Raw genomic sequence first — 14,295 nt, 5'->3', positions numbered from 1 at the left:
CAGCAATTAAGTTAGTCAACCGAATAACTCAATAAATGACATACACTTGAAGCCATTAACCTACTATGGAAGCCCCGTTCGGTTACTCAACCGCTCAATAACTTGTAAAGATGCTTGCAAGATAGCTGCATAATGCTTAATCATCAAACATACAACCCCCTTCTGGCGTCTGTCTAATAACTAACCTCTAGGAAGCCTCCGGCTAAACACGACCATAAAAGAGCTACTGCAATCTGAACATTTTTATCTATTCAAATCTGCCACGCTATGCCCGCCTTCTGTCGTCGCCACAAACAAAAAATCACCCAGCGCCATTCGGCAAATCGATTGGGTCTCTCCAAGCGACAAGGTGTGGCCCTCGTTATTACTGCGCGTCTGTCTGTGGTACCGTTTTCACGTCTGCCTCCCCCTTCATCGAACGGCTTCAAATTCCTAACGTTTTTTTTGCGGATTGCGGCCCAAGAATTATGCAATCTTGGCACACTTTACAGCATCAATACGAATGATACCCCGATATGTAGGTACGTACCGATGTTGCAATGCACCAGATGAGAACCAAACGACTTGCGAACGATGACAGTATTTAAAACGCCTAACGTTGTCAACCTGTGAACTCTTAAGCTCTTAAGGTTAATGAAGCTGCAACATATGCCATTTAACCTTATCGTCCCACCACGACTTATAACACTAAACTACTATAAAATTTGCGGAACACCATACTCTTCCATTAGCGAGTGCATTAAATCGTTGCTAAACTTCCATGAGATCTCCCCGCAAGCAAGTCCATCGAACCGGGTCCCTATGACAAAGACAGCGTCCACCAATTTTTCGATGTGCGCACCTCCTATCTGAGCAGCCCCCGACCGATGCGATGACGTGGAAATGGTACCACCAACTAGGAAGTAAGAAAAGTGAAGTTGACCGCTAGACAGATATGGCGGGCGATTACCGTTGACACAATTCCCATCCCTAAGTATCGAGCCGCCTTTGGGTTCGGTTACATCCATATCTGTTATTGCGCAACTTACTGCCGCGCCGGCAAGCAGCAAGTAGGTACAAGTACCCGACCAGATACCGTACCCGCGAAGGTGTGATCACATGGCCGTGTAAGCGCGACATCAACAACAAATCGACGGGTCATGGAGAAGGCTGACGGTTGGTCTTTGATGGTGGTTGGACTCCATAACAGTCAATGGGGTTTCTTTGAAGGGCTGGCTCGAATGGTGCTGCGTTGCTCAATGTAGTGTCTCGCCAATGGTCGGAAAGAATATTATCACAGATGAAAAGACTGAATACTAAAACAAAAACACCCATGATCGTGGTGGAGAATTTATCTGTCGTTTTCAATTTTATTAATTGCAAATTCCATAGTCAGAGGCGCAAGCATATGAATTGTCCAAGATGTGAAGAACTAGTCAAGTGCTAAAGTTCATTCAATTAAAGTTAAAGAAAAATAGGACCGTAATCGCTTTAAAATATGAGATCTGCAGTGCACGTCGTGTACGTCGGTAAAATGCTGAGAAGTGATGCTTCAGCTATTATCTTTAAGATGAACATATTAAATTGCCCCGGAAAGATTTTCAAAACAATGAAATTTTCTGCTGATAGACACTCGCAACACCCAATACGGATCACATTACGCCAAAGGTTTTATGGTATCCAAGTCCAAAAAGTTTTCAGCAATTAGATTTTGCTACCTAATTACCGATTACTGATCTATGCTTTTTGTATAATGATCCTTCTTACAACACCACAGGCTTAATTGTCTGTTTGTTTTTGATGGCGATGTATTTGACTAATTTTATGATTTGTGATTGTACCGAAGAATGTTGTTAATTTTTTTAAAGGTATAGGTCGATGAAGATGAGCAAGCAAACAAAACATTGTTAACATATTATTATTATTATTATTATTACACATTATCGCGTAGAGCTGTGCCGTGCATCCAGCAATGAATGCAAGCAAATTAGAATTAATAGAAATTATGGAATCTATCTCTAGGGTTTTTCTGACATAGCTTATGTACTTTTCATAATGCATTCTATTATGTACAAGAAAGGCACTATCGCCGCTAGGTGGATTAACTCAACCGAATACCGAGATCATGTTGGAGGAAATTTCAAAGTTCAAATCGCTATATCTCAGTAGCCCGTTGACCGATTTTCAAAATTATTTTTTTGAAATTCCTGATCATAATACCTGGTTTACAGTTCGCCTTAAACTGATCAAACGGCCTACTTTTCCACACCAACCAATTGAGTGCTTTTATGACCATTATGTAACTCAAATGTGGGGGGGGGGGCCTCCTTAGCCGTGCGGTAAGATGCGCGGCTACAAAGCAAGACCATGCTGAGGGTGGCTGGGTTCGATTCCCGGTGCCGGTCTAGACAATTTTCGGATTGGAAATTGTCTCGACTTCCCTGGGCATAAAAGTATCATCGTGTTAGCCTCATGATATACGAATGCAGAAATGGTAACTTGGCTTAGAAACCTCGCAGTTAATAACTGTGGAAGAGCTTTATGAACACTAAGCTGCGAGACGGCAATGTCCCAGTGGGGGATGTAATGCCAATGAAGAAGAAGAAGAAGTAACTCAAATGAGTTGCATAAAAACAATTTCATCTATCGCTTCATGGTTTGTCCAGCTATGCAATGTGGTTCAAAAACATGGAATCGGATTGATATCTGCAGAAACCTAATTTGTTGGCAAGAATGATCATGTGAAATAAATTAGACTGTACAATTTTGGTACAGATTTATCATATTAAACCCCATTTTTCATCATTGTAAAAAATAGCGTGTGAAACTCGTTGCAAAACTCGATTTTTTCAGCACTCATAGTATATATCCAACTCGGCTAGCCTGCTTGGATAAACCTACAACTCGTGCTGAAAAATCATCTTATTGCCACTAGGGATTCTTACCCCATTCCCAGCCTAACATGCGTACGACTGCATTATTTAATTGATATTTATGGCGGGAAGCATTTTTTTCAGAATTTTGTGGGCCATGTTAACTCTATAATTTCTGTTTAAAAAAAACAGGTATTCTTGCTAAACATCGTTTGAAAATGGTTTTATTTGATTTAAATTAACGAGGTAACGAACTATGGCTTTTCCGGCACACCTCAACTCACTTCGGCATCCGCAATATTTTACATTCTCTCATTCTCTCTCGGGACGGTAGAAAATGCGACGTAAACAAAAATATACAAGTTACACAACAACGTGATGCCAGATGGTATTATTCATAATATTTTTTAATTGGTTGAGAAAATATATTCACTCATCCAAATTCCTTCCAAACAATTTTTTTTTTATTTACAATGTTATGAAAACTCATATGTGAATATGTACGATATGTGGAAGATATTGATTTGGAAAATGTATTGGAGGTAACCACATTCCCTTCGATGGGACTCGAACCCATGACCCTACAGTACGCTAGACTGGTGCAACTAAGCTACGAAGGACCTCAGTCGGCCTTCGCAACCTAGCGGCTACTGAACGAGCTCGAGATTCCCAAATTAGACGCATAGTCAAATCACTCGCAATCCATTTCTCAAGCCAATACTTTCACATGTGTATAGTACACGTCCACATTAGAGGAGCGTGAGTATTTAAAATGTCTGGCGGCTATACACATTCTTCATCAGCAACTGTACTGATAGAGTGAGGTTGTGTAAGCTATTTGCCAGTCGATCGTCAAGCTCAGACCCGACCGCATTGCGTAGGCAAGAACACCCAACTCAGGTTCAGTTCAATCAAAGATAATTGCCTATTTCCGGGGATTAAACCACCCGACTTGGACGTTAATTTACAATGTTATGAAAACTCATATGTGAATATGTACGTTATGTGGAAGATATTGATTCAGAAAATTTATTGGAGGTAACCACATTCCCTTCGATGAGACTCGAACCCATGACGCTACAGTACGCTAGACTGGTGCTTTAACCAACTAAGCTACGAAGAACCTCCGTCGGCCTTCGCAACCTAGCGGCTACTGAACGAGCTCAAGATTCCCAAATTGGACTTTTTTTACTTTTTGAAATCGAGAGAATTACATATAAATAGCATGATAGCTTCAACGTATTAGACCGTTTTAACGATGAAGGACTATTTTCATACTACAATAAGGCTCCTGGCCTTTTGGCAGCACGGTGCGGCTAGAAATTCTTGGGCCGAGGTGATTTTTTGTTCGGCAAAACGGAAATGATAGAAGTGACGGTTTTGCGTTGCTTCCGTATTGAGTGGTGTGCCCTTGAAAACGCGAGTACTTTGAAATTTGGATTCCGTGAAGAGTGTCCTTAAGTATGTCCTAAACTGTCGCTGTTGTTGCGACTCTATTGGCTTCATTGATGCTTCCTTACTAAAGCGACAAACTGTCAGCAATAGCAACAGTCACATTGCGTTGATTTGGAGGAACCTTTTATAATGATTCGTAATTATTAGGAGTACATAAAACTAAGATGAGTATGAAGATAACAAGAGAACTGATTTCGAAGATGAAAAAATGATAACTTTCTAAATTATTTTAATTTTCTCATCTGTAGAATTGTTTAAGCCTTTCTCGAACTCGTACACCTAAGTGTGACTAAAAGGCAATAAACTTAAAAAAAACATTTTTTGATAGAAGGCCTGGATGACCAACTTTCATATCGATCAACTCAGCTTGACGAATTGAGGTGGTGTCTGTCGATAAAGTCTTTAAATCTAAATCATTGGATGGCGATCTACTCACAAACTGCAACTAGCGTGGAGCTGATCTCTGGCCAAAAAGTGCGACGTGGGAAAATATTTTTGGCAACATGGCCACTAGATCTCTTTCTATTAAACACATTCTCGGCCAAACATAAAGATACTTTTTTCTGTAAAAGTGGAAAATGTTTTTCAGGAAACTAAGGAATTGTTCCAAAAACGCTGGTACTTCCTTCTTAATTTTTTTTTGTATTTCAGTCTGAAATTATTTCTAAACGTTATTTGAAATATGTTTGGACATTCATAAATATTTTTCTCTGAATATTCCTTAGGAAATTCATTGAAAAAAAACTTCGTATTTTGAAATTTCTCCTAGATTTGTTTCAGATATTCTTCTAGGATTTGTTCCGTGAATATCTCCAGGAAATCCATCGGTAAATCCATCAAGATTTTTCCCAAAAAAAATCTATTGAGACTCAAACCAGGAAATCCATCGTGAATTTCTTCAAGAACTACTTTAGAAAATTCTTCAACTCCTACAAAAATCCCTTCGGAAATTCTTCCTGTAAAATGAATTCTTGAAGAATTTTTCGAGAAACTTCTTGACGGAATTTCGGGGGAAATTCTTGATGGAGAAAAAAAATCCGGAAACAATTTTCCGGGAGAGTTCTTGGAGAAATTTTCGGAAGAATTCCCGGGGCGTAAGTAAGTAAGAGGTGGCTATCAAGGGCTCCCACGTGAGTTTCTGAAGAAATTCAAGGGAATTTCTGGAAAGACCTCAAAGTAATTAAAGAAGAGATCTTGGTGGAATTTCTGGAGCAGCTCCAGAGAGATACCAGGAGGAGTTAACATGGGAGTTTCTGAATGATTTTCTGTGGAAGTTCTGGGAAAGAAGATGTGGAAATTTCTAAGAGAATTCCTAGGTGAATTGCTGAAGAAATCACCGAGAAAATAATGGAATTTCTAGGGCATATTTGGAAGGATTAACGGAGAAATACTTGGCACTAATTTAAGATGGATGTTCGGAGGAATTCCTGGAGAAACATCTAAAAGAATTCCTGTATGAACTTCCGGAGGAATTCCAGGAGGAACTTCCTGGGGAATTCCCGAAGGAACATTCGGAACAATTCCTGTAGAAACTTTTGGAGGAATTGCTGGAAGAGCATCCGGATAAATTCCGAAAAATTTGTAATAGAAGAAGTGTAACGGTCTTGGCCACCTTTTCCAAAAAAAAAATATCGATCAATTTCAACAGTGAAGAAAGATATGGGATATATTTCCTGTTAAAGCTAATAAAACCCTCGAAAATTCCTTTACTTTTTGAGTTCTAAGAGAAACTTGCCAAATTAGGAATATGGCCAAACTGGTACAGTGCTAAATAAATGTATCCTCATTTTAGTAACGCTGATAATTTGTTTCTCAAGAAAAAACTTGTCACCGACTTGTGGATAGAATGGAACTAAACTTACTGTAAACTGAGTTAAACAGCAAAATATTTTGTCGCAAATTCAATTTTATGAATCACCATTCCCATGATGGAATTAGTTTATTCCGCGGGGAAATATTCTCTGGTCTATTAGGTGAACTAATGCATGGGTAAGGGTCCTAGAACTGGAACTAACTTCCTTGATAGATAAAATAATTCATAAACATAATAATTGTTCAATTAAGTGGATAGCTATTCTGCTTTCTAAGAAAGTCGTACCCATACAATTTCAATCATTGCTGATAATACTCTTATGCCAATGACATACTCACGCGTGTGCGTGTGCGAACGCGTACAAGACAAAAGCATTTCGCTTGCTGATATGAGTGCTTGGATGCGCTCCGCATCGCTCGACCTGTCAGTAGGTACGTCATCACCCTTAAAGTATGTAATCAGCTGTTTCAGATGTTTAAAATAATAGTATAATATGTGTTTCGTAAGACTGTCAAACATTTATGACACGCTGCTTTTTCAAAGTTTTGCAATTGAATTCTTTATAAGCTCACGATTGTGTTTAAATCAGATGTGAAATCATTACGCAGCATATGAAGGACCCCACGCATGTGCCATGATCAAAGCATATTCAAATTTTAACCACTTTCAATTAAAATCGTACAGAAAATTGAAGGAAGAAAATGTACGTACTATCGAGATATGCCTGTTATTGTGTGGTGATTAACAGCTTCAAGCAATGATTGTATCGAGCACTGCGACAATTTTCAGGTAGGTGTTTATTTGATGACATCGTCTTGTAAAAGTGGACAGACTCACTCCGGCTGGTGTAGCAACGAAGAGCAAAAGCTTAAAATCTACGTTTATATTTTCTATAATTGGATCAATTAGGAGTAAAATAAATGGTTGAAAAATATTGAAAATTGTGCGAGATAAATGGGAAAAAATCATTTGTTTTCTGTGCAGTGAGCCGAGAATCGGGTCCATAGGCCCAAGTAGTGATTATCCTAGTTGCACAAACTACTATTAATGACCTTTTACTCCTCTCATGTAGTTCCTAGGGGTGCTCAATTTTCTCTGGAATCCCGTGAGTCAGGACGCTGCTAATCGTAAAGTTGTAAAATTCGGTTCACTCAATAAATTTAGGCAAAACTTAGCTCAGATCAATTAGTCTACCAGGTCAACTACGCTCTGCATCACAGCGAAGTCAACCGATCATGCCCACACATGTCCATAAAGCCTACCAGGTGTTTAAAGTTCCAATCCCGCTTAAACCAGATGTTCTAAGTTCTCCAAACTATTTTAGACTCCAGATCAATTGGTCTACTAGGTTAACTATACTTTTTACCAAACCGATGTCAACCCATCAAGCCCACATATGTCCAGAGAGCTTTTAAAAACAACAAGCAATTAATTCATTCCTGGCCGTCTGTTCACCAAAACAAAAATCACCTGGCACTTAATTGAATCTTATTTGTTCATCTCCTCAGACACCGCAATAAAACTCATTCAAAATATTATCAAAAAATATATAAATCAATACGAAAACTTAGAAATTGTTTAAAACCTAATTCATAATAAAAGAAACTCTGGGATAGGATATAGCAGCATTAAATTATATTTCATTTGGGCATAGCTCCACCTTAAAAAACATATGTCAAAAGGAAATTAACCTGTGAACTAAAGTGACCAGATATTTCTTGGGCTAATCCGGGACATCCCATGCATTTTTTAAATTTCAAAGCATATCAAATTGTTTCAAAAAAGATTTTAATCCTACCATCTTACAACATCCAGTATGATGCTAGCTACTCGATTTCGTAGAAACAAATATTCTGATATGGATTTAAAAAAATATGGAAATGAGATATATTTCACAATCTGAACTTATGGTCATACCACAGACAAACAGACATAACACATTGAACATTTACTCGTCAAAATCATCGTCGTGCAAACACTAGCGACATCTGTTGATTTCAGTTAGTTGGGCAAATCACGAACCAGATGGCGGTAGTGAGCAAATGTCAAACTCGAGCAAATCCGATGCGCGCGCCACGAGTGATTGATTGGCCAACTAATGATTATTTGAATTGACCAGTAAATCAGTGAACAATGGAAATTTTACGAGTGTTATGTCTGTTTGTCTGTGGTCATACTGTTAGCGCGCCATCGTCCAAGTGTATTATGTTCAGCTGTTCAATTTCGCCTCCGGTCGTGGAAACTCTTTAAGGTCATTCCTTACGGAATCCAAGTATCGAAGTGCTCGCGTTTTCGGGGGCACACCACTCGATACGGAAGCAACGCACAACTGTCATTTTTATTTTTTCACGCATGCTGCGACGCAGCAGAGCTAAATCAACAAAAATGACAGTTGTGCGACACCTCCGTATCGAGTGGTGTGCCCCCGAAAATGCGAGCACTTTGAAACTTAGATGCCGTAAGAAGTGTTCTTAATAAGCTAAACATTCTGTGCTAGTCTACTGGGTATTGTCCGTTGTTTTTTACTGTTCAGGTGTGCCAAGATTAGGTCAATTGTCCGTTGTGTAAGTTGTCGTTAGTGTTCAGTTTGAGCAACCATTGCTTGAAGACGGTGAAATTGTCTCGGACGTTTCCGACGTTTTCCTAATTTTCAGATTTATAGATCTTTGTGGATTTTGGGATGCTGCAGATCTTACACATTTTCTAATGTCTCATTTTTGCCAGATTCTGTAGCTGACTCAGATTATTTCATGACCCGAACTTTTCAAAAAATCTTCAGATATTTTTGATTCCCTAAATCCAGGCCTGGGAATTATCGCGTTTGTCATTGACACCTGCCAAGATACGTAACAACATGGTCAGTCAAAACAACTTTTCAACTAACGATTGCATATTATTCGGCAACTCGGCCGTACGAAAACCATATTTTTTGTTAAATATTTAACAAAAAAACTTTTCAACTTCCAGTATCCTGTCGCACGACCGGATCCCCACGTCTTAGACTAAATCATATAAATCCTTGATGTTCCCACATTTTCAATACCCTCTAGGTTGTTTAATTGCTTTAGATTCTTAAGATATCTGCATTATCCATGCTCAACTTTTGATGATCCTTCAGAATGCTCAAATTGATACTTAAATTGTCTAGATTGTACTATCCAAGCACTATGGAGAATTCTCATACAAATGGATGGACAAAAATATTTTTTCTTCAAAAACTGTTTCTATGCAACATGTACTATGTGAAGGAACATTTTAGGACTCTGTATAACCCTTTGAATCAATATGGTCGAAACTTAGGTATGGTAGAATTAAAGTTAATTCTGAGCTTTGATCAAAATTTTAGCAAAAGCAGTTCACGTGAAACCGAGATCTAGTTCTAGTTGATAGTTTCCAAATCAGTAATATAGACTAAGTCAGACCTAAAAAACACCAAAACTTTTCTATTTTTTCAATTGTCAGGGTATCATTTTCATAAAACAATCTTTTATCAAGAGCAATGGGGATTATAAATTAGAGAACTAGACCCAAACTTAATTGGAAAGGGCTCACAGAACTTCCATAACAATTCCAGTTGCTGCGCCAATTTATGAGTAATCCGTCAGCCACTCTTTTGGGAAATTCCTAGGCCAAAATCGTTTCTAATTGAGACACATCTGGCCGTTTATTCAAGGGCATCTCCATCCGGGCGGGGCTGTCTAAGACGAGGTGGAGTTTGGCAATGGGCTATGTCGAAGTTGGATGTATCGGCAAGTAGGTCCTTAATGCGGAATGCTTTTTTTCCAGAATCTATATTTAATTTGGTAGCCCTCGGTAGATTCAAAAACTGACTAAAATAAACACTCCCCCTAAACAATTAGAAAATTCCCATAAAAAAAATGCCAATAAAGAAATCAGGGTATGAGCAATAAATAAATAAATAAATTTCCACAAATAAAACAAAATTTCCATAAACAATTCAAAATTTTCCACAAAACAAAAATATATAAGCACTTTTAAAAACAAAAATTGCAATTATAAAAAAAGAATTTAAAATGTTCCACGAAAAAAAAATACAAAATTTCCATAAATAAATCAATATTAGCAATAAAAAATTACAAAATTTTCCACAAAATAAATATATTTTTTCAATGAAAAAATAAAAATTTTCCACAGAATGATCAATGAAAAGCAATAAAAAAATAAATCATATGGAAATATAAAAAAAGCAATCAAACTGTGCTTTTTTTCATAGACGACCCCTTCTTTATAAGCGTTTAAAGTTCATGTAAAATTTCATCAGCTTTATTGCTTTCTTGTATTTTTTTATGGATTTTTTTTTATTTTTGTTATTGCTCTTTATTAATTATTTTGTGGAAAATTTTTAATTTTTATGAAAAAAAAATATTTATTTTGTGGAAAATTTTGTAATTGTTTATTGCTAATATTGATTTATTTATGGAAATTTTGTATTTTTTTCGTGGAACACTTTCCTTTCTTTATGGAAAATTCTTCTTGTGTAATTGCTATTTTTGCTTTTAAAAGGGCTTATTTATTTTTGATTTGTGGAATTCTTAATTGTTTATGGAAATTTTGTTTTAATTGTGGAAATTTTATATTTATTTATTGCTCATACCCTGATGTCTTTATTGGCAATTTCCTAATTGTTGTTGGAAAATTTCTAATTTTTAATGGAAATTTTATTTTGCTGCCCAAAAACACAATTCCACAATACGTTTTTCATCGAGCACTGTATAAAAAACATTATGAAGTATTATATCAAAAACATGAGATTAAACACACAATTTGATTCTCATGAAGCTCCAAAAATAAATGTCTGAAGATAAATTCCTACTAAACTACAACGGCTCTTTTCCCTTTAAGATCGAGTCAGCAAAACGAAGGTTTCAAACCGGTACCAATAATAATAAACAAGCGAAAGCTAGAACCAGTTTCCTTGTAGTAAAGCAAAAACGCAAAAAGTGAAATGTGCAAAACGCCTTTTCAGCCACCGCCCTATTAAACCAGATTCTGCATTCTAGACAAACCGCAACAGACGCGGTAGTTAGCGACGCCCTTCCTTTTCCGACACTTTTCGCATCGTGAACTCAACAGAATCAGGAAATGCGCGCAACGAACACGACTAGGTCGCCGGAGACCTTTACCGTAGCGACAATAGTAGCTGTTGGAATAAGCACGAGCAATCAACGGCGAGGTCATTATCAAGTGCAGCGACGTCTACGCGGCAGCGCGTAATCTAGATGGAAGTCTCTGAACTGCTCGATCGGGATCGGCACGATCGAGTTCAACCGCATAGTTCAAGCTTCGTCGTCGCGTCGCCACGCGTCGCGACTATAGGTAATTGGTATTAATTATAACCAATTACAAACCGTTGAAAGAAGCGCAACAAGCCGATGGGAACAACTCCAATTGATTTGAATGGCTTTCGAGCACGTTGCGATGGTTATTGCAGCGGTTCGAATCGGATCCGCATTCAGCAGAGTCATGACAGTCTGACGATTCGTTACAAATTCAATAATATTCCCACACAAAAGAAACAGCTTGATGAAGCCATATTAGCGATTGTTCTGAAAGTTGAAACCTCATTTCCGTCAAAGGTAAACCCGATTAATTGATGTTGACCTTCCACTTTGCTCCAAAATTCTGACCGTTCATCGCCATCCACGCAAAATCGTGCGCTTCAACATCAAAATGAAAAACAGACTAAAAAGGCGATATCACAAAAGCCACGAATCACCCCGTTCAAGGCTCCATTTGGCCGGCCAAGTTTTGTATTATTTTCGATTATGCGGGCACCATCCATCGGTCAACGTTCACAAGTGGCAAGTCCTTGGCAATGGTCGCTTCGATATAGTTGGCCGCATGTGTGCCAAAGCCGGGGATGGATATGTGATCCCTTCACTTTGACCAGTTCAAAATCGCAAAATAGATCACAAGTGAGGTACAACTTGGGTTGCGACCTCCTCATAGTTTTTATTTTTATATACCGGGGCCATCCCAGTGATGCCAGGTGTGACATAATTGTGAATATTGTGAATTAAAAATATTTTGTAACGAAATGTTTTCCAAACCATCTCATCATGAACTGGAAACTTTTTGTTATATTTCACCTTTAACTGAATTGTCAACAGGTTACCATTTTTTAAACTTTTTTAGTTATAATCACACTTTTTCGACCTTCCGGGAATTCAGTCATCAAGTTGGACGAGACACAGATAATAATTTCATATATGCATATAACCCAAACTGAAAATCTATTGGCACCGCTGCCAGCATTTGTTTTGATCGCCCATTCTCTTTCCATAATCACGGATATTGACCGCGGTCGATGGTGTTGCCATTGAACGTCGCAATGTTCCCACGTGTCTAATCGGATGTCGCGTTGTGTCGTGACCAATTTTTAGTTGGATTCCACTCGAAATAAGAGCAACCCCACAACGAGAGCTTTGTTTGTCCCGCAACGTTGATAGGTACCTAACGAATGAAATGCGTGCCGGCTGATGGTGAGCCAGCGATAGCGCTCGTAATGAGTGAAGTATTTGCGGAACTCGACACGGTGATAGACAGCTGGAGGTGACTTCGACGAGACGCTTTTGAAATCAGCAACGAACTCGCATCATATCCACCAACATGTACCCGATGTTCCTATGATTGAAAATATTTTCCACGACTATATTATGAAAACAAGCGATCATTAGAAATCTAATATATTGAAATTGATTATGATGATGTGACTAAACCCCTGCCCCCTTCCGATGTTTTTACAGATCCTCACTAAACCGTCACCATGGGACTGGGCGGCAGAATGGACTGCTGCGGGCAGTGTGTCAAGTACAGCATGTTCATCTCCAATTTCGTAATTTTCGTAAGTAACATCATCACGCACTGAGCGTGCGTGCAGTTGCACAATTACGAAATATTTATGCTCATAAACTTTATTTTTGTAGTTCGGTGGAGCCATCGTGTTCGGCCTCGGCATATGGACCGTAGTGGATAAGAACTTCATCAACGAGCTGCTCGGAACGAATTTGTTCTCCGGTGCGGTTTATGTGCTGATTGCGACGTCTGCGCTAGTGTGCCTACTGTCCTTCTTCGGGTGCATTGGAGCAGCCAAGGAGTACAAATGCATGCTGCTGACCGTAAGTATGATTAGAGATGCAATGCTATGTCTGATGTGTTTGTGCTGGTTCGTATCTTTTACCTAGTAGATATTTATCGTGCCAGATTCGTGTGATTTACTCTCAACTGTAGGCTGTCCGCAGTGTCACATAGTTGATTCACTAATTATAGAGTACGATCGAAAGTATTATTAGAAATATTACTTATCCAGGATTGCTCTAAGTACATACTTTGTTCTCAACATTCAAGAAACATTCAATTACAAAATGATATAGATTCATTAATGATGCTCTAGCTCTACATATCGCAATTCCTTGGTGTATCAATTGAAAACAAATGAAAGTAAGATACTATTGAATTGTATTATTGCTGTGGAAAACAGCTCTATTCATTTTTGTTTTGAGCGGTATACTTTGCATTGAAGTCTCTAGCGCTCTCGTACCGCATCAATACACTAAGGTTGCTTTTTACGCGCATGGATTTTATCGATTTCTCGGTCTATTATCAGTTTCCATATCTTTGTAAATACGAACTGATTTTTCTACGAATTTTGTGAATTTTTGACGTAGGACTTACGTCTTTCTTTTTTCATGGTGTCAATTATACGTTTTGATAAATCCAAAGGCGAGAAATAGCAAAAAAAAACAAACAAACCCATATTTGGAACTATACGTCATGTGTTCAACTCGCTACTAAGCGAAAAATTATGTCCCTCCAGCTGCTGTTCTGCACTCCAGTTGCGTTCTACACCCAATTTTTTTTTTACACGGTTGGTATTCTTTAATTTCCCGGTTAAAAGCTTTTCAAATACCACCTGAGTTTTCTTTGATTTTTTGTGAATTTTTTCATGGGGATAACTCATAGTTTCATTAACGCTAAAGGTCTTAATCGACTAAAACTCACCCGTGTGAAATGAAAACTGGATGTACAGTTCCAGCTACCCGAGTTGGTGTTTTGCACATTCTCGTCCCTACTGCACCCAGTAGTCCCCTCCGCTATGTGTCGAAGTGGGGACATTCATTCATTTATTAAGTTTACATCTAAACAGATAACACT

The 14,295-nt window shown here is 38.3% G+C and overlaps 1 protein-coding gene across 3 annotated transcripts in view; it reads left to right on the top strand.

Annotated features, from left to right (window-relative positions):
- The window catches only part of LOC134226285 (tetraspanin-11-like), an 86,426-nt gene that overhangs the window by 56,476 nt on the left and 15,655 nt on the right, over positions 1–14,295 (top strand). For all 3 annotated transcript variants that reach the window (XM_062706956.1, XM_062706955.1, XM_062706958.1), the window contains 2 exons: positions 12,888–12,985; positions 13,068–13,259. In XM_062706956.1, coding sequence (XP_062562940.1) covers positions 12,908–12,985; positions 13,068–13,259 — 270 coding nt within the window. In that variant the 5' untranslated portion in view covers positions 12,888–12,907. The remainder of the gene's footprint in view (positions 1–12,887; positions 12,986–13,067; positions 13,260–14,295) is intronic.

This window comes from Armigeres subalbatus, chromosome 3, assembly GCF_024139115.2.
Source record: "Armigeres subalbatus isolate Guangzhou_Male chromosome 3, GZ_Asu_2, whole genome shotgun sequence".
NCBI lineage: Eukaryota > Metazoa > Arthropoda > Insecta > Diptera > Culicidae > Armigeres > Armigeres subalbatus.
This window is presented reverse-complemented; position numbering and strand designations above follow the sequence as displayed.